This window comes from Gallus gallus, chromosome 2 (genome assembly GCF_016699485.2).
Source record: "Gallus gallus isolate bGalGal1 chromosome 2, bGalGal1.mat.broiler.GRCg7b, whole genome shotgun sequence".
NCBI classification, from domain to species: domain Eukaryota; kingdom Metazoa; phylum Chordata; class Aves; order Galliformes; family Phasianidae; genus Gallus; species Gallus gallus.
In genome coordinates this window covers 68884252-68905550 of record NC_052533.1, presented here as the reverse complement: position 1 = coordinate 68905550, position 21299 = coordinate 68884252, and the positions used below count along the sequence as shown (strand labels likewise).

Genomic DNA, 21299 nt, shown 5'->3' with positions numbered 1-21299 from the left:
TGGGAAGCGAAGAACACAGATTCATAGACTACAGAACAACGACCATAGCTCTCCCACTGCAAGCAGAAAGTATCTTGTTACCTGCTACGCTCATAACTTCTATGATGAGGCGACATTCTTCCTCTGTCATATTCAGTCCGGTGTCGACTGCTTTCCTGCCTCCTCCTGTCTGGACTGCGGCCTCGATCCCGACGATCCCCGTGGTTATTGGACCGATGCCTGTCACCGTGGATGTGACTGTGCTCACGGTGCCGGTGCTCGTCGTAGTGCTTGCTCCTCTCCGGAGATCGTCGATCACTTTGTGACTTTTCTCCCTGGTACTGACCCGTGTGCCGAAAATGGCTGCTGCCACTGCTGCTATTGGTAGTGCTGCTCTGAAAGGAGCCAGAGTTGTGCTGATAGCTATTGAAGTTAGGTGGTGGGAATGACTGCTGGGAATACCCTGTGGAATATACAGGCTGGTAGTTGACTTGCTGTGGTATGACTGGTGGTGGGGGAGGATGGGGTACTGCGGGAGGAGGCATCATGTATGGAAAGGTGCTCTGCCCAGTAGCAGTTGCTGGCACGGGAGCATTGCTAGGGGCTGGCACTGGTGGAGGAGCAGGAGGGAAGCATGGAGGCACTGGGAAGCTCTGCCTCATCTGATGGTTTGGAAACGGTGGCCTCATGGGACACTGGTTGATGGGATTTTGTGTGGAAGGGGGAACTGGTGGGGGATATGGAACAAAGTCTGGCCTGGGAGGCATGTAACTGGTGGCTGAAGGGTTTGAATAGGTAGCTGCAGGTGCGGCTTGCTGGTCATACTGGTACTGTACAGAAGGCTGCTGGGGGTGAAGCTGCCGCAGGTTCTGAGGACGATACGTCTGTGCTGAAGTTCTTGCTCCTGGTCCCCCCTGCCCACGGGGACATCCTCGTCCAGAATGGAAAGACATGGCTCACCTTTAATGAGGAAAATATAAAAGTTCATTGTCACAAACTTTGTAGAAGGCCCTCAGTACATTTGCAAGAACTATTCCTGAAATACGGAAATTAGTTTCTGTCATTTCCTTTGATAGAAGCAGTGGAAGATGGCAGTCTTTCAGTGGGAGCTGTGCACTTCTCAGAGCTCTAGCACAGATCATTATGGCCCTTTGGTTTCTTTAAGTCTTTAATCCACTACAGTAGTTTAGCAGTAGTCCTTAATCCAGCACTCCAACTGGACCATGCTCTCTAACTTAGGTCAAAGTTAATTTTAACTTGGTGATACGGTGACTGCAAGGACAGGCTATGGTTGCAAGTAGCTCCACTAGTATGTAGAGATACATCAATATAAAGTCTTCAGATACCCTGTATCACCATAAAAACCAATCACGTCAGCATCTTCAACAGTCATCCAGGTCCTAAAATGAGGATATCTTTCTAGTACACCATTCTAGAATTCAGGTAGGAAGACTTTTCTGACACTTCATCACAAGTCACCTGGTCCTACAAATCATACACATTTTAAATGAGCTAAGCAGCAACTCACATTCATGATTTACACCCCAGTTTATCACAGGGCCAAATTCAACAGATGTTTTGCAATATTTTAAGTTAGGCACAGGCCCTTTCATGGGATGAGAATCTAACAGGTCACAAATTTTTTTTCAATGTAGGCTGCCCCGTTACTCTAATTCAATTGAAATAAACAGTTCCAAAAATTTGTCAATTCAACTCTTTCCTTACCAGTAATCGCCACTGCTTCAAGTAGGCTGAAGTCTTGTTCAAAACTATGCATATATGTAATGCATTGTATTAATGGATAAATGAAAACTACTGTGCTTCATAAAAGTTAAAGTTCATTCTTTAATTAAAACTCCTAAGTTTAAAACCTGGGGGGGAAAAAAAAGAAAAAAAATAAGGTTAAAAAAAACATTCATAGAATCATGGATTTGCTCAGGTTGAAAAAGACCTTAAAGATCATCAAGTCCAACCACAACCTAACCAGACTACCCTAACTCTAATAACCCTCGGCTAAATCATGTCCCTGAGCAGATGTCATGATGTCTTAGCTGAAATGGTGAGAAAGGTTAATCAGTTAAGTAGTCACATAAGTCAAGCCTCGTTTTCCTAAAAGATCATAGAATGGCTTGGGTTGGAAGCATCCTCAAAGATCGTCTAGTTCCAACCCCTATGCCATGGACAGGGCTGCCACTACCAGCCCAGACTGCCCAGGGCCCCATCCAACCTGGCCTTGAACATCTCCAAAGATGAGGCACCCACAGCTTCTCTGAGTGGCTGTATCAGTACCTCACCGCCCTAAGAGTGAAGAACTTCCTCCCTAATACCTAACTTAAATCTTTCCTCTTTCGGTTTAAAGCCATTCCCCCTTGATCTATCAACTGGTCTTGGCGGTGAGATTTGTTCCCTTTTCAAAGGGAGCAGAGGCCAAGGGATTCAGTAAGAAAGCTGTATTCCTAGGAAGCAGCAGCCACAGTGGTAAAGCTATTTTTCTTTTCTAGTCAGCAGTGCCTCTCCTGCACCCTCGCTTCTATAAAGACTCTAAAGAAAACCCCACAGTTCATAGAATCACAAAATGGCCTGGGTTGAAAAGGACCACAATGATCATCTAGTTTCAACTCTCTTGCTATGTGCAGGGTCGCCAACCACCAGACCAGGCTGCCCAGAGCCACATCGAGCCTGGCCTTGAATGCCTCCAGGGATGGGGCATCCACAACCTCCTTGGGCACCACCCTCTGTGTGAAAAACTTCTTCCTAATATCCAACCTAAACCTCCCCTGACTCAGTTTAAAACCGCCTCCCCTTGTCCTATCATTATCCACCCTCGTACACAGCCGTTCCCCCTCCTGTTTATACACTCCCTTCAAACACTGGAAGGCCACAACGAGATCTCCCCGGCCCGCCAGAGAACCATTTTGGCTCTAGCACCTTCATAGCTTCTAAATACCCAGAATAACAGAGACAGCCCCTCTCCTCCTACCACATACAGCACCAAAGCACAGCCGCCTCCTCTCCCACGCTCACAGACAGCAGAGCAGCCCAGCCCCGAACACCTGAGCTCGGAGCACAGCCCGCTCTCCAAGCTCTGCGCCCGCGCTCAGACCCCCCGGCGCACAACACATTCCACCTACCACTGCACGGCCACGGCCAACCCGGCCCGCTGCTCCGGAAGAGGAAAGCGCAGGGCGGGCACTCTGCTGCAGGAAGGACCGCCCCGCCCGGCATGAGCGGCGCGGCGGCTGCCTGCGGGCCCCGGCCCCGCGGAGGCGGCATGCGTGCGTACCCGGCTCTGCCGGTGTGGGTGGTGGAGGACCACCAGGACGTGAGTGGCGGCGTTAGGCGGAGCGCCGGGCCTGCGGGGGGGAGGTGGCGGTGGTGTAGAGCGCTCGCTTTCTGCTTTCATATGGAGATCGCGTGTCGTTTTCTTACCCAGCCCGTTTATAGCCCTCGTATGCCCTGTGCAGAAGGGCCGCGATTCGCGAACTGTGTTCTGGCGGCCGGGACGGTTGTTGCCCTTGAACAGAGGGAGGCTCCACTGGCTGCAGCTCAGTCTGGCGTACTGTGAATCGCTGTCACTTGTCGCCACCTGACATCGCTGCACAGCCGTTATTTGCTGCGCTGTACGTTGACGGGTTGACTCACCTCCTGTTTTTAGCAGCACTGAGTGAAGACCTCCAACAGAGGATGAGGTTGGGCAGTGGGAAGAGTACATCCAGTCAAGTCATGTGGGCATCAGGAGTTAAACCCCTTCTTTGAAGGTGGATGGGTTAAATTACCTGTTATTCAATTTTCCTCTCAGAGGGCAGTGAGGCCCTGGCACAGCTGCCCACAGAAGCTGTGGTGCCCCATCCCTGGAGGCGCTTAAGGCAAGGTTGGATGGGGCCCTGGGCAGCCTCACCTGGTGGTGGCAGCCGTGCCCACAGCACGGGGTTGGGGCTGAGCAGGCTTTGAGGTCCCTTCCAACCCAACCCATTCTATGTTCTGTGATAAAACCCAACAACATCCATCCTTAGGCATGGAGCTAAATGATTAGCCAGAAGAGCTGCTGCAAACACAGTGCCCTATAAAGAAGGAAAAGAAGTAGAAGCATAGTCTTCGGACAGCTTCACATGTGTAGAGCTCCAGGGCTCAGTGATTGTGCCTCATGAACTAAAATTGCTGCCCCTCTGTATTGTTTGCTGTCTCCTCCCTCCTCTTCCAACTTATAACCCAAATTCTAAGGGAGCGTGAGTGGGACTTTTATACCCATTGTGTTTGTGATCTCATTGGTTACAGTGGAAATATTTTGTGCTCTTTTAGGTGCTGCCTTTCATCTATCGTGCCATTGGTTCAAAGCATCTACCTGCCAGTAACATCAGCTTTGTTCACCTTGATTCCCACCCAGACCTCCTTATCCCCGTGAATATGCCTGCAGATACAGTGTTTGACAAAGAAGCACTTTTCAAGTAAGCCTCATGTACTGCATCGGCAGACATTGTCCACTTCTTGCTATGTTTGGTTTATGTTGAATATTGATACAACTGCATATGAAATACGAGCAACAGATGTGTAAATCAGCCTCAAGTTTCATTATTTTTGTTCAAAACTTCATCACTTTGGATAGAAGTTATGTTTCTTTTATGAATGTAGTCAAATGTTTATGTTGCATATTAAGAAGATGTAAGATTTATGAATTTACTTTTAGTTCAAATTATCAGTGGGCAGTTCCTCTGAGTGACAGGACAGCACTCCAAATGAATGCTTTTCAGTGAGCTGGAGGTTTTAGAACAGCTTTTCTCTCTTAACGGTCACATATTGACTGAGATTAAAATAACACTTCTTATGCTGACGTGGTGCATCTGTGAAGTTGAATATGGTAATTAAGACCGATGTTTATCCCTATCTTCTTAGGTAGGCAACAAGACATAGGACCATCTGTTTTTGTCTATTATTTCCTGCTTTAAAATAAATATTGATTGTTCCTGTGTTACACTGGAACACAGCAGCGACAAGAGGAAATAATCAATATGTTAGCAATTGTGTCACCCTGCCTGTGGTCCATATTTAGTTTTCTTTGCTGGATGAATGAGAAGCCTTGTGGGCTGCTTCATATACATGGAGAAATAGGATAATAAGGACAGATGCTATTCTGTAGGTGCTGATTGACTCACATTTGCTACTGAGGTTATATTTGAAATCTACTTAGAGCAACGTACAATAAGATACTCCCTTGAGGTCAGTTATGTAGAATGGAGTTCGTGATGCACCTTGTACTTCTACTCTGCCAGATATATTCAGAGAGAAAGACAAGAAGTCCATGCAGTTAAAGTACTGTACTAAGAGTGAAGCTGACTGCACTTCATAATCCTACTGATTATTATTTTTAAAATTTTATTATAGGTATTTTTGGTTCTTCTTAGAAATCAAGATTTCAGTCCTTTTTCTTTTCTTTGGTGATATGACCTATACACGGAGTATTAAGTTCAGATGATTTGCATGGGGGGAGGGCTTTCAAGATGTGGAAGGTATCTGTGCTGTTCTTGACAATATTTTACTTGCTGGTAAAGTAAGAGTTATTTCCAGTCTGTCTCTCATCATTACAGTGAGCTAAGTATTGAGAACTGGATTATGCCTGCTGTTTATGCTGGCCATATTTCTCAAGTGGTGTGGCTTCATCCACCGTGGGCTCAGCAGATCTCAGAGGGAAAACACAATTTTTTTGTTGGTAAAGACATATCAACAACTACAATCAGGTAAATTGTTTGCTGTCCAGTGCTGGTAACATACAAGCTACATGCCATATATTTTGTATTCTTGAATAAATATAGTGATACATCTTTTCCTCAATGAAAATTCAGTTTGTATTTGTGAATGTTTTGGTGTGTCATGTGACTGTTTTAAGAGGTACAGTTTAAGTTGTACCTTAATCTTTTTTTAAATAGGTAATTCAAGTTATTCACACTTCATTGCATTCAGCCAAGTTTTCAATTAATTCTCTTCAATAAAATGAAAATCTTACAAAAGTAGGTTTTTTTTAGAGGATTGGGGTAATGGGACAGCACTTAGATCCTCTTCAGATGTCCCCTGTCAAGATGAAACAAGTCCACTTACTCAGCTTCCCCTTATCATATGCTCCATCCAGCCCTCTAACCTCCTTAGCCATCCTCTGTTAGATCCTCTGTTTGTTGACACTTCACATGTTCTGGGAGTCCAGACCTTGGCAGAATACGTCTAATGAGACCTCACTGATTCTAAATACAAGGTGAAATCTCTCTTTTGGCTATGGTTTTGCTAGCACAGTGAAATTTTGTAATTAGTCTTTATCATTACAGGGGTGTATGGATTGGTTGTGCTTACCTTGCTTAATACTTTGACTCACCATTCCTCCTCTGTAGCGTCCTGCTGGTCCGGGCCAAGCTGGTACTGCTGGATGATGTTATTCTGTCCCATATGCAAGATCTTTTCTTTATCTTAGTTGAATGTAATGAGATTTCTGTAGTCTTATTCTTCTGGTTTGCCTTAGGTCTCTCAGGATGCCAACAGTGGGAAACTGAACTTCAGGTTTCTGCCATGTCTAAAATTATTTGTATGTGGCTGATGGATGGTGATAGCCTGTAATTGATAGAAGCCTTAACACAAGTGCACAGAAGTTCACTTTTCCTCTCAACATTATTTCTTTAATCTGAATTTATGACACTTAAGGCTTAATATGCCTGAAAATAGTTGTATAATCAACAAATACACAGAGAATTGTGGTTAGGCTGATATCTACCGATCATACAACTAGAAAGATTATCAGATTAAAAAGGAATAACGGAAAATAAATGAAAATACTCAGCTATATACTGGGCTCACAGAAAAAAACTCCAAAAGGAGCCATCTCCAAAAAGAGATCCTTCTTCAGTGGCAGTCAGCCCTTAAATGGGATCTAGGAGAGGTGCAGCCAGGCTCCACCCTTTCCAGTCACACAGCTGAATTGCCTTCACCTGTGCTCCCAGGGCTGACGCAGTGTTCGCCTCAGGTGATCAATCAGAGGTTCAGGCTGTGATTCAACAGTTCCCGTACAATAGGTTTTTTTTTTGTTTTGTTATTGCTATTAAGTGGAGTCTAGGTTTTGGGTTGTTTTTGTTGTCGTTTTTGTTTTTACTTTAAGTGGATTCCATGGATTTGTAGCTGTTCATCCTTGTTACCTGTTCTCCCCACACTTAGAATAAGGATTCATGTGTCAGGGTAAAAAGCAGTTAAATGCTGTATATTAATCTATGTTTTTTTATTAACATCTGTGAGTTCCCGGGCACCTCTCAAATGCAACCATAACAGTTTTCACAAAGAAAAAAGGTGATTGAAGGCAAAATATCCAGTGCTTTGCAGTATTATGCCATAAAATTGATTGTATCTTGTCAAATTCCTGTTGTAAGATCCAATTCATTGGCACATTAATCTTAATAGCACATAACATAAATCTTTCTTACCCACTAAAAATCTTACAGGTCTACTATCAAAATTCCAGAATGAATTTTAATATATTGATTTAGCATTGAAGAGGTAGAAAAAAATCCCATTTAAACACTTGCATTTTAAAGTAAATTTTGCATACACGGTTTTATTGCTTTTGCTACCTATCAAACATCAATTCATTTTTCTTTGGGTGACTTATTTGCACGTGTGTTTTTGCAAAGCTTTTTACAAAGATGTGTATTAACTGTGAGTTATTGTCTATTGTAGGGTTACTGGTACAGATCATTACTTTTTAAGTGATGGTCTTTATGTCCCCGCTGATCAGCTAGAAAATCCAAAGCCTTTAAATTTACATGTTGTTCTCATTAATCCTACTGAAGCATCAAACAGCCAGGAAGAAAATGACAAAGTAGCATCTGCTAAGAGACTGAAGCTAAATACAGATGACACGGCAAACACTGCTGCTACCTCTTCATCAGTGGCTCCTGGTGACCACGATAACAACTTCTCAAGTGTGAAGAACAAGGAAGTACAACATGCAAGTGCCCTGAACAGGGCAAAAATGTTGCCAGAATGCTCAGCTTCAAGCTCCCTGAGAAAGAATGAATGTCCTGTAAGGGAGGTTGCTAAAGATATCTGCCAGGTTCTTCAGAATGGGGATGCATTTGTTTTAGACATTGACTTAGATTTTTTTTCTGTTAAGAATCCATTTAAAGAAATGTACACAAAGGTAAGTATGACAATGGAGAGCTCTCTTACCATTCGTAAAAGAGTACTCATCCTTCTAGCACATGATGTCTATGGAGGAATTCTCTTCTAAGATACATTAGTGGATCAGCTAGTCATAATTAATGAATCATACTAATATTTGAGAGAGAGATAGTATAAGGGAACATATACTCCAAAGCACAGAAACCTAGCAAGACTAGTTCCTTACATTTGAAATGGATATTCAGTGCACATTCAAGCTTAGAGATGTATGGAATACCTCTGTGTGTTGTGTAGGACATAAAAGCCATGCTTGGTTTTCTACAGGTAATGTTCCAAATACCTGCATCAGGATTAATCAGGGAGAGATGACAGATTGTACTCCCCACCCTTCCCCATAACATGCTTTTAAAAAGCTACAATGGTATGAGAGACTGCTTGTCCAAAAGATATCACGATGTTGCTTATCCACAGAGTGGTGACTCCTCTCAATGAGAGACTGTAAATAATTTCCTTTAACTCGGCTAATGAGCTGTATATTAATCTATGTTTTATTAACATCTGTGGGTTCCAGGGCACCTCTCAAATGCAACCATAACAGTTCTCACAAAGAAAAAAGATGATTGAAGCTTTTGTCTTTGGTGCCATAGCTCTGAGCTCAAGACTATGCCTTGTGTTCAGTTTTTAACTTGACTGCACTGAAAAGATACCTCTCTTGTACAGTAGATTCTCAGAGTTGCTGAGTAGTTAGGAAGCTTTCTTGATATGAACATGATTTTTAGGAACTAGCTAATCTGCCCTGAAAATGGCATGTAGCACTAAATGCAAATTCTTTTTTACACATTTTCAGTTTACAAATTCTTCTGCAATATCATGACTGTGTGTAGTGGCTAAGCTTCTCTTTAACAGTACTTTAATCTCAGCCTATGCTGGAGAACATCTGACTCTAGTTTCAGCTGGAATACCACACCACTTCCTTCTTTGCTATGTAGAAGTGAATACAGTGGTCCTCATCTCTGTTAGCTTCTGACATTGAGTCTTTACGATCATGGTACCATCAGACTATCAGCAACACTAACCATTTAGAATCACAAAGGAAGCATAAAGCAAAGCAGAAGTACCATGGGGGTCTTGTCACATAAGAGCCCTCTGAGGCTTTACAGTACATTCTGCATAAAGCCATGGAAGAGCCTTGTTGATTGGTTTGTTTATTTGGGAGCTGTTTTTTATTTTCTTGTGTTTCCTCAGTTCTAGGAACCACTTTTGGAAGTGGGCTTGCACAGAACTCTAAGTATACCTTTACTGATAAGAATTTCATTTGCCATTAATATTTCTTAACTCTGTCTCCTCTATTGTACAATGCAATCATTCCATCAGAACATGTTGCTCAAGTTCACACTTGGAATGTAAGAACCCAAGGAAAAACTAAAAGGCAAATATAGTTTATGAATTCAGAAGATTATTCTCTTTACACACACGAAAAAGAATCCAAAATATTTTGTTAGAGATGCTTTATATTTCTGTAACATTCAGTGATCTCTTAGTCTGCCCTTTCTTTCCTCCTCTACTCCTGAAAAAGTCTTGTGTTTGTCTTTTCAGTGCTGTTAAATAACTAATGACATTTGCTTATCTGCAGTATTGGAGTAGAGAAATTATCATGTCCGAGTTTGTTCTGTTTTTCAAAGGTGCAGTGCTCTGAGCTTTTTGATTTTCACTTGAAGAAACTAATTTTTTTTTCTCCCTTTTCAAAGACAGAATATGAGCTCTTACAGGAGTTGTACAATTTCAAGAAACCTCATAGTAATGCAACAGAGGTATGGTATTTCTTGTGAGATATATGAGTGAATGATTCTTTCCATTTACGCAATAAAAATGACTTAGCATAAAGAAGGAATCTATGAAAGATGCTTAATGAAGTAATCTTTAATTAAGCTATGCAGTGTGCTGAACACCAATCAGCAAAGTCTTAGTAATTCTTTTGTATTAAACATTTTCTTTTAACATTTAAGTGTGTAAATATTTAGCACAAATGTAAAAATGAATTCCTGCAAACAAATGGTAATTGGCAAGATAGAAATGAAAACATAACATGTCATCTGCTGTGTCTTTTTGCAAGGTTCAACAGGATTTTGTGGTGTTGTGCTCCCCCTTCCCTCTCTGGGTCTCCCTGTCCTTGCCCAAGTTCTTCTTCCTTTATAGTGAGAGTTGTGCTAAATGCCCAGTTGGCATTTTATTTATTTATTTAGTTGTACAATTAGATCTATATTTCTGTCGTACTATTAGAGTCAAAGAAAATACTGTTGTGGGTTTTTGTTTTGTTTTTAAGTAGTTTAGGGATTAGATCTTTAAGGAAGGTTACTTACTGGTGCTGCATAGAAAGATGTCTTACTCATACCCCAGGATCATAAGGTGTGGTTCATCAGGAATGGTTAACACCCTCAGCTTTTCTTAAAATTTAACAAGAAGTTGACAGCATTGGCAAAAAGAAGCAGCCTCCAAAGTGGGAACAACTGTGTTCTTAATTGTTATCCATTTATACCAATGTGCTTTTTAATAATTTGCCTTCATATACCACTACACCAAGCATCTGTTACACCAAATAGGCTAAGCATTGCTTTTAGCTTGATATGCTGTGTATCCTGCAATATTTACATGCACAACTGTATGCATGCATGTATGTAATCGTACTTAATGAAGACAGCCTCTTCGTGTGCTCAGAGTGTTTTAGAAAAGTGCCTAAACTTTTGCTGGATCAGAGCTATAACAACCATTTTGAATTAACCCCAAATTCTTTCAGGCCTGAAAGAACTTTAAAACCTCAGCTAACACATTTTGCTTTTTTTTTTCCTTTTTTTTTCTTTGAAAATTTATTTAATTTAGTAATATTTTTTTAAACCTGAAGTATGAAAGTCTCATTTCATTACAACAGTGGAATGCTTGCATTCATCTGAGTTCCTGTATGTTCATAATAAATTAATCAAATACAGCAGCATTTCAGTGCTATACAAACAAATCCAGCAATTAATCATATAGTTTCTTTGTCCTCCTTAATGTATTCTACCAGAATATAGATGTGGTCTTTTATAGGAAAGAGGAGAAAGAAGTGGTGTTTTGTGTTGTTGTTGTTTCAGAAGGTACCTAATTAATTTCTGCAGGCAGTCATTCAGATCATCTTGAAGAGAGATGTCCTGTAGCAGAGAACTAGATGTTTTCCCATTTTACACAAGATGAACCATTTAAAAGCTTGACTGGTGGTGTAAGCCATGATTTAGCTAGGAAAATCATTCTTACCTCATTTTTCCTGACATGTTTCTTACGTGCATTTTTAATGATTATATACATCTTACATTTCTTACATATTTAAAGGAGGATTTGCTGGATTGTGTTGAAAACCGTGTCCATCAGCTAGAAGATCTAGAAGCAGCGTTTGCAGATTTTTGTGACAATGATGATGAAGAGACCTTACAGAAGTGGGCTTCATATCCTGGGTAGGAGATCTCTAAATGGCTTAAACACTCCCGCCGTTGGTTTATTGCTGTAGCCTTTGGAGAAGAATCCTCCTGAGCTGATGACACAGTTAGCAGTAAAGTGTTCTTCCTTATTACCATCATATTGGAACCCTTCCTGGTCAGCTTAAGTAAGTTGAGATTACAACATTTCAAATAAGTAAGCCTCTTGTTGATTCTTTCCTGCTAAAACTACTAGAACGGTCACCTCACCTGAAAGACCTTTACCTTTTCCATACTAGTAGGGGTAGGTTTTGATTTTCGTATGGAACTTAGTGTTACTACCCTCCTCCCCTTTCTAAGATTCAGCTGTCTACTGCAATAAAAGAAACCACTTACTAGTGCCAGTGAGATTTTTCATGCCACCTCTCCTTCCCTGGGACCCCTTCTGAAGCACAGAAGACAAGGCTCTCATTCCTGGCCTGTTGCAGTAGTAGTGCTGCAGAGAGACTTCCAGACTTAACTTACTGGATTGTCTTTGCGGAGTCAGCAGTGCAAACAGAATCATACATCAGTTATTGCCAGATCCATGTAACAATGACCAGAAGCATTTCTTACCATATTACACTACTTTCAAGTTGGAATAGCATCTCTCTAGGTTGCCCTAGAAGAAAGGCAAAGAAGTTGTGTGTGGCATAGATAAGAATATAAAGGTTTCCTGAAGAATATCTACATGATGCTGATACTCTATTTTTCTCAGGTGCAAGATGACAGAGGAGCAACATGTTAACATCTACATTTAAAAAAAAAAATGGCATATGTATGTTTCCAACTGCTAACATAAGTTTTGTTTGTGTTCTTAACTCCAGATTGAAACCCCTTGTTCAACTAGTACACAGTTTGAAAAGCAGAATGGAGAGCCCAGACTATGAAATGGTAGGTCACTGTGTAAAGGAGTAGAAAGTAAGTAATTTCAAAAGTATAGCTTCGTCAAGGAGGGAAAAGGACATGCTTAATTTTAGGTTTGTTATTGCGTAGGCAAGCTTTTTTAAAAGCTTCTGAAATTTCACTCTGCTTGTCTACACTTAAGCAACATTAATAAGATCTTTCAGGACTCTCCCGTCTAAAGCTGCTTCCTGTGAAGTAAGGTTTCACTTCACCAGGGTCTGTTTATTTAAGTACTAATTGGAGAAGAGCTTCCTGCCTGAAGATGTGAAAGCTGCCTGCTGGGCTGGAGTAGTTTAGGGATTTATTACACAGAGAAGCTATATTACTGATATGTCAACAGAACTGAAAATCTGTTTAATCTACATGTAGGTCCATCAAGCTGGTCTGACCTGTGATTATGTCGAACTTCCCCACCATGTTAGCACCAAAGAGGAGATTGAAGGCCTCTTACAGTCCATCAGGGTTCTGCTGAAAGACATGCCTAAGCCCACGCTTGTGACAATTGCTCGGTAAGGCTGCAGTTTCTTTTTTACTCAAAAAAATGCAGATTGTGCTTGCAAAACTAAGTGAGTCTATGACTAGAGCATCAATTGATACATCTTAAAAAGAAATTCTATCTCCAAGAGAAAATCTTAGCATAGTGAAAATTGGCATTTGGAAGCATGAATCATTAGGCACTGACAGTACCTATACTGCTGAGAGAAAGTTCTGTGCTGATGCCCAGTTTTACTGGGCTTTACAGTGGCCAGCGCAGATGTCAACAGTAGTGAAGACATGATGATTTAACCTTCATCATAGGCTATGTAAAGGCTTTATGTAGCCTTGTGTGGTGCAGAGGATAGCTGTCACTGAGGTTCATATTATCTTCACTGCTTCTGTTAAGATAGTTAAAGCTTGGACAAGCCTGCATGGGCTAAAATATTATGCCTTTCCCACTTGGTCTGGAATTAATTGCACTTCAGATAAGATTTCTGTTTCTAGTGAAATTTCAGATGGAACTGGGACAAGTTTTCACCTAATAGTCTGAAAGGTATTTATATTGTAGAAAAATCTAACTGTTCTGCATAGAGTAAAATTTTTGCTTCTGGGACTGCAAGGGAATTATTTGGGAGGACAAAACAGAGCTTGAGGCCAGGGCCAGAAATCCAAGAGAATTTAATTTGAAGACCACAGTGTATCTACTGGCAAGTTATTGCAACTTACTCATTTGAAGAACACTAAGTATGCCTTAAAGTACAGGCAGCAATGCCAGTATCTGTCTTGAAATAATTCTTGTCAAGGACAGTAGTGTGGCTAATTCCTACAATAATAGGAAGCTGTTTTTTCCTGCGCCATGATCATGTTTCTAATCAGCTGCAGACTTTCTACTCAACTTTAGGCAAATAGCTATTGTTGAAAGCACTGCAAAAAGAGCAGTAGTATGCTCTGCAGAGATACTGGAAGGCTGAACTGAGCACAGTTTGAAAGTATCTTCTGCACCCCAGATACCAAGCATTATAAAAATAAAAAGCATTGATGATATCTATACTCTCTCAGTCTTTTTTCAAATCTTTGTTACAGATCAAGTCTGGATGACTATTGCCCTTCAGAGCAGGTTGACGTCATTCAAGAGAAGGTTCTCAGTTTACTTGGTTTCATCTATGGCACTCTGGATGTGCATTTAGATTATTCAAGCAACTCATCTTCTTTGTGACCTTTCTTCATGCATTGCTTTCTAATGCAGTAGATGAATTTAAATTGTGTATTGGCTGTTATTTCAGCAGGTGGCACTAGAATCCAAGCTGACCAAGAGTTTAAATTGCACTGCTTCTTCCAAACCAGCTGTATCTGAACTATTACCAATATAGGATTGTTCAGATGGTTCTACGATTCTTATTTTCTGTCTTGCTTATTCTTAAAATTTATGCAAGAGAAACTATTCTTTGTCCACAGAATGTATTTTTTCACCTGATTTCTTTAAGTATGTTTAGAAAAGGACATTTTAAAGATAAATGGATTTCTTTTTTGTACTTAAACTTTTTGATGAAGTTCAGCGAGTAGCAGATTTCTTCCTGACTTACATTGTACTTAAAAAAAAATAATCTCAAAAAATGCTATTAAGACCTTAAGTTTTCATAAGGATCTTTCCTAGCTGCTGTGCTTGAAAGGTCCAGGCACACCCCTCGCATTTCTCTAGAGTATCTTATGGTTTCTGGCCCATCCACAGAATACTATTTATAACCTACATTAATATTGTTTATTTTTGTTGTAGAGTACTTCACTTGTGACTCAGATAATATGCCCAATATACAGGCATTGGCTTGGTCCAGTACTGGTTAAATACTTCTGTAAATTGATTTTTTTCCTTCTTTCTGAACCATGCTGAGCAAGTAAAAAATAAATGTACATGAGGAAAGAAAGCAGACAGAGTTAATCTGGGTTTCATTGGGAATGTAAGGAACATGCCTCTGATTACGTTTCTGCTGTTGTACCTAGCACCAGCAAATCTCTATTAAGAATTTTTTGTTTCATGGTAACAAACTGTTGCAAACTTCAGCTAATGCACTGCACGTAACAGTAATTCTAAATGTGTACAAGTCTTTTTTTGTTTTGATTCTGTTTTTTTGTTGTTGTTGTTGGATTTTTTTGCTTGTTTTTGCTTTCTTAAGCCCCGAAGCAGCTAGAAGCTCCAAAGTAAGACACAGAATATGCTGCATATACTAGAAAATACATCACTACAAAGTCATAGTCTATAGTTACTGGGATTTTCAGTCTTCTAATTTACTATTAGAAGAAAGTGTTTTACCAGCCTTAAAAGCCAACAAATCAAATGTGGATAGACTAATGTAATGACTAATACAGCACTATTAGGAAACATGATATGACAGTAATGAGATAGTTAGAAGAAGTATGGAAAAAAGAAGACAGGAGAAAGGAGTGAGAAGGAGAGAAAGAATCAGTAAAAAACTGTTATACCATCTTATCACATAAGTAAAAGCCAACAAACTAAAAGAAAAAAGGCTTTCTCACTTTACCTGACAGAAGTAGTGCCTCTTTACTGTTGAACATAATTTCACCATCTGCTGACTTCTCTGAGAGCACAGAAAAGCCCAGAGAAAAAGTTAGTACCTACAGAAGAAGGTGTGAGGTATAAAGAAGATTAAACCATAAGAAAAAAGGTCTATTGCACGCATCCTTCTGTTATGGAAAACAACTTTTCCAAATGATTGCTGCTTCTTGGTAAACTCTCTGATACCTGCTGGCTTTTTGCACCCTTGACTGTCTTAACCTGCTCCAGTATCAATTAACTACTTCAGTGAATGGCTGAAGTTGGAAAAGAACTCTGGAAGTCATCTCCTCCTGCCCTGTTGAAGCGGATTACCCAGGAGCTTGTCCAGATGGCTGTTGAAGATCCCTGGAGATCTTTGAAAGGACTAGAATTACTGGACCTATGGACTAATGCCTGAAATAATACTATCCTGCTTTATTTTTCTATATTACACTTCTTCTCTGTGTCCCCAAAGACTATGTACACCCTTGAAAGTGAGCAAAGAGAGACAGATCCCCACAGGATAATTTGGGTGCCTGATATGAGTTGAAGAACTTTTCTGATGTGTCTTTTTTTTTTTCTTTTAGTAATGTAAAGTGTTAAGGAAGACAGTTCTCTTGTTTTTAGGTTCCTTAGTCGACGGCTAAAATTTGATTGATGGACTCTACTCATAAATAGAATATATTAAACAGCTTTTTCTTCGACTGCCTTTGTCACAGTGCTAAGTTTCTCACTTTAAGAGTTCACACGTACAGAGATTATGTGAAAAGGATTGAAAACAGTTAACAGTGACAAAAGCTAAACCTGGAAAGTAGAGTGAAACAGCAGTTGGAAACCACACATCTGCTAATATTCCATACTTTCATTTTTCTTAATTATTCACAACAACTGTGAAGTAACAATAGGAGAAGCAGTGTAAGATATAATACACAGGTGCGTTAATTTATTTGCTAAGGCATAGAAGAATACTGAATTGCAGCCCTGATGCACCTAAACAGTTCCATGAAACTTTAGTATGCAGTAATTGGTGATGATGTTATTGCCCTTCCTCCTGAGACACCGCAAACATTGTCATTATTGTTAAATAAAGCAAAGTGATTACAGTATCTGGGGAAAAACAAATGAAAACAATACTGAGAAGATAAAGGAGAAATAGACCTTAACCTATATTTATGTAACTTTTTAACACTGATTATATTTTTGTTAAACAGTATCTAAATTCTGTCAGAGAGAGTCTGGATTAATTCTATTCTGACTTCTTTTTCACATGAAACAAGTTAAACATTCCCAGTGTTTTGATTGGAAAATAAATGATAGCTGAGGAAAATACTATTTATCTCAGTCTTGACAATGAAATAAAGTCAAAGTAAAGAGGCACTAAATATGGATTGCTAAGAACTTACAAGTAGAAAAAGTCATGATAATATAAATATTACAAAATTATCTTGTTGGAGTAGGCAGACAAAACTAGGAAAACATTCTCAGAGTTCTAATGCTTCCAACACGTATTCATATTTCGTAACTGAGAACTGTCTGATTTCTATTAGCTGTTTCTGGATATCTCATTTCATATAGATTAAGACTGAGATGGAGACTTACAAAAAGAAGAGCCACGTAAAAAAAAAAGGTAGATCTTGTTTTGGACTGCCATGTTAAAACACTACTGAGAAATATCAATAAGGTTTTTGAGCAAGAAAACATAATTGTGCACACACTAAATCAGGTAATAGATTGTCCATTATGAATGAATTTTGCAGATTTCTCTTAAATTTACCAAGTTATTTTTATTTGGGAAGACTGATGTTTACACAATAGGTAAGCCGTATGTGGTTGGAGTAGTTTTCACACTAAGTTTTAGTATCTTACATCTGAGATCTAATTGTGGTTATCTTGTAGCAATACAGCTTGAAGAAATAATCAGCTGTGTAAGATAGGCACCAATTAAGCTTTTAACCTGGATCCTAACAATCTCTTCAGAGCGTTATTTTTGTCTTTTTGAATACAGAGGACTAAACATTTCAAGTTTCTTAAACAGATAGAGAGCAGGTAGAAAAGATATTAGTTTAGTTCCAAAACCCTCAAATAAAAGAATTATATGTAAAGCAAATATATGTATATGAGTTTTATGAAGTATTTACATTTTCATAAATAACTTTGGTGTCAGAGGTTTTGGAATGAGATGATATTTAAGGCCCCCTCCAACCTAAGCTATTCTATGATCCTATGGATGTAGGTCTAGAAGCTGTTTTGAGCAAGTTTGCTTACAATATGGAATTGGGAAGAGATGTTGACTCCATCAAAGATGGGGAGGCCTTGCAGAGAGATCTAGACAAATTAGAGTGCTGGGCAATCACCATTTGCATGAAGATGAACAAGAGCAAGTGCCTGATTCTGCACCTGGGAAGAGGCAATCCTTGTTATACATACAGACTGGGGGATAAGATGCTGGAGAATAGCCCTGCAGAAAGGGATCTGGGGGTCTTGGCCGACAGCAAATTGAAAATGAGCCAGCAGTATGCCCTGGTAGCCAGGAAAGCCAATCATATCTTGGGCATAGCACTGCCAGCTAGTCAAAGGAAGTGACTGCCCCACTGCACTTCACTGGTGTGGCCTCAACTCAAGCACTGTGTTCAGTTTTGATTGCCACAGAATAAAAGGGACAAAAAACTAGAGAGTGTCCAAAAGAGGACTACGTGGGTGGTGAAGGGTCTGGAGTGGAAGATGTATGAGGAGCAGATGAGGTCCCCTGGTTTGTTCAGCCTGGAGAAGAGGAGGCTGAAGGAAGACCTCACTGTGGCCTATGGCTTCCTCTGAGCGGGAACAGAAGAGCAGGCACTGATTTTTGCTCTCTGGTGACAGGACCCGAGGGAACAGCATGGCGCTGTGCCAGGGGAGGGTCAGATTGGGTGTTGGGAAAGGTTCCTCGCCAGGGGGTGGTGGGCATGGAACAGGCTGCCCAGGGCAGTTGTCCAGCCCCAAGTGCTGGAGTCCAAGGAGTATCTGGGCACTGCTGTCAGACTTACTGTCTGGTTTTTGAGTGGTCCTGTGTGAAGCCAGGAGCTGAACTCAGTGATCCTTATGAGTCGTTTCCAACTTGGGATATTCTATGGTTCTATGATTTTTACAGGTCTTTTCTCATTTTTAGTTAAGAATAGGAAGTAAATGTATGTGTGCATGCTGTATTGAATCCTGTAAGGAGTTGAATCGATTTTTTTAGAAACAAAAATTTATTTCACTGAAGTCAGCAACAAAGCCTACTATACCCGGTCTTCACTCAATTCACTATTCCCACGTGGAAAATATGCTTTAGAACCATTTAATCTGGAAGGCAATCTATTTCTAGAGAATGCTGCCACTTCCAGAGCAACAACAAAAACCCAGCAGGATTTATTTGGAAACAAAACTGAAATAACCCACCACACTGCTCAAGCTTGCTTTAGACTGTCTCAGAGCTTTTGAGTGGTCCTCTGTTGCAAGACTGAGTGTGACCTGTGAGAATTGCTTTAAATTCTGTAGTGACTAAGACAGGTACAAGCTCTGGCCTAGGTTATTATTAGTGAGTTATATTCTGGGGGAGGAAGGTCGGTTCCACAAAACCAGCATGATAAGCACCACCAAGCTATGAGCGAAACTTAGAACTTTTTTTCCAGCAGAATAGTAAAATGAGCAAAATTAGGAGTGCAGGTGTAGTGAAAATGCTAAGTCATGGCTTGAACCAGTGATTGAACACCTGGTAGAAAGGCAGGGCCAACCCAGGGGAGCTCAGGTGCAAGCAATAAAGCTGAGTGACTGGAAACGGTGGAGCCAGGATCCACCCCTTCCCAGCCCTCATTTAAGGGTTGGGAGAGGAGGCAAAAGCCTTTCCCTGGAGCTCTGTGCCTATCTGGGGCCTTCTGAAGGTAAGCAATTTTTCTTCTTTTATCTCTGTGCCTCTGGTTGCTGCATTTGGGCTTGTTCTCATTTGTTGTAGCTGAGGACTTTACTTACGCTGTTATTATCACTGTGCTTTCTGTTATGTTGTAGTGTTATAGTAGGCATGGGGAAGCCTATTTAGGATCTGTTGTATGTTTTGTGTGTTGATATCTCCTAGTACTGGTATTGTATGCATCAACAGACAGCTACCTTTCCTGTGTGTGGAAAAATACCAACGAAGGTCTTTTTCTGAAGAAGGCAGCTGTTTAGTCTTTCCATATACTTTCTTAGGTTGCCATCACAATATGTTTGTACTTTTTAGATATAGCTATTGTAGTTGTGTGACTCTTACAGCAAATTTAAACAAAGGAGGTATAGAAGTCACTCTATGTTAAATGTGAATGTGAAGACAAAAGATCACCATTCTGTGCAAAACTTGCAGTTTCTGATTTTTATCTGGTTACTTTTTACTTGTTAGCATGTTGGAAAATGTCAACTTGTTCTCAGAGTATTCTGTAATGAAGAAATGGAGGGGGTTGATTAATGAGGTTTCAGGATGACATTCAGTTAATAGCCTCTGACTTCCATTTTCAAATATTTCATTATAGGAATAAATATTTGCCTTATAAAAGTTTCTTAATACAGAATGAAACAGGTAGAGCATGCCTGGTTTTTAAACATTGTTACACTGATCTGGAATGCAAGGGAATATTTTCAACTGTGTGGAGACTTTTGTTTTACTCAAAATTATCTGTTTAACTTTTCTTATTGGTTATCCTTGGTGATGCAGTCACACTGACCTCTGCCTATAGCTGTCCTCTCTCTGGTGCACGCATACCATGTGAACCTTTACATTTTTTTTTTTGGTAGGAATCCCTGTTTAGGGTATTCAATGCCTCATAGTGTTACCTATGTTTAAATGTAACTCTGTAGTTTTAAGGATGCAGCTACAAGAGACATTTCTGCTCTGCTTGGAGGAGTCTTTAAATGCCTGTGTTCTTGCCACAGGTGTCAGCTCTGATGGAGCCAGAGGCTTCTGTAGTGCAGATGGAAATAGCTTGCATGTTTTCCACTAGGTGGAGAGAGAAATGTGCTCCTGTTTCTACTGCCCTAATGATGTGAATGGCTGCAAACACTTCTGTGCTCACACTAATTAAACTCTGTTTATCCTTTGGAAATAAAAGAAGAACAAGATAACAAGCCTCTTCAATGTAATAGAAAATTTCCGCTCACAAAGAACTCTGCGTTAGTGTTTGTCCTTAAGATCTATCATGCAGTTAAAGTAGTGAAATGTGCCTCAGTTGGAGGCCAAAAAAAAAAAAAGAAATGGTGTAAAATGAGCCTGAGATAGTTGCTGAATACAGAAAGTTTTCTTTAAAACTCCGCTGATGTTCTTGTGGTTTAACCTGACAGGCAGCCAAGTGCCACGCAGTTGTTAGCTCACTGCCTCTGAGGCTGAGATAAAGACAGTTTGATAGGAAAGGAAGGGAAAGTAACTGTGATAAAAACACAAAAAACAAGTTATGTCTAGCCAGTTACTGAGCAGCAGCAGCCCCCAGCCAGCTCCCCCGTTTCATTGTTCAACATTAGATTTCTTGCTGGCAGAGTAGCAGGCCATTCTATCAAGTCTCTGATTTGCTGTAAGCACTGCTCAGCTAACACATTGTGTTATCAGCATCATTCTCATCCTAAATCCAAAGCATGACACCATTACCAGCTACTAGGAGGAAAATTAACTTTATCTCAGCTGAGGCTAGGACATTAGTTTCATGAATGTGAACTTAAGACAAGCAACTGATACTTCGGTGCTGCGAGAGATCACTTGTCTGAGAGCAAGCAGT

General features: G+C 40.4%; 2 protein-coding genes across 10 annotated transcripts in view; one reads left to right on the top strand and one right to left on the bottom strand.

Annotated features, from left to right (window-relative positions):
* Positions 1-3566, bottom strand: part of DROSHA (drosha ribonuclease III) — a 72051-nt gene extending 68485 nt beyond the window's left edge. The window contains exons 1-3 of one of the 7 annotated variants that reach the window (XM_046924421.1): positions 3409-3566; positions 1700-1850; positions 82-939 (exon numbers count right to left, since the gene is read on the bottom strand). In XM_046924421.1, coding sequence (XP_046780377.1) covers positions 82-932 — 851 coding nt within the window. In that variant the 5' untranslated portion in view covers positions 933-939; positions 1700-1850; positions 3409-3566. Of the gene's footprint in view, positions 1-81; positions 940-1699; positions 1851-2959; positions 3139-3408 lie in introns of those variants that run through there. The other 6 variants (NM_001396361.1, NM_001396360.1, NM_001396362.1 and 3 more) reach the window with 6 other exon arrangements.
* C2H5ORF22 (chromosome 2 open reading frame, human C5orf22) lies at positions 3191-16250 on the top strand. 3 transcript variants are annotated; one of them, XM_418996.8, is made up of 9 exons: positions 3191-3301; positions 4279-4424; positions 5562-5711; positions 7684-8146; positions 9876-9938; positions 11491-11612; positions 12440-12506; positions 12888-13027; positions 14079-16250. In XM_418996.8, exons 1-9 carry the CDS (start codon positions 3203-3205, stop codon positions 14209-14211), a joined length of 1383 nt encoding a protein of 460 aa, XP_418996.3. In that variant the 5' UTR covers positions 3191-3202; the 3' UTR covers positions 14212-16250. The 3 variants fall into 3 exon arrangements, with proteins under 3 accessions (XP_418996.3, XP_040551529.1, XP_040551530.1); XM_040695595.2 differs by having other exon boundaries at positions 3191-3668; XM_040695596.1 differs by lacking the exon at positions 3191-3301 and adding an exon at positions 3627-3737.
* The last annotated feature ends 5049 nt before the right edge of the window (positions 16251-21299 follow it).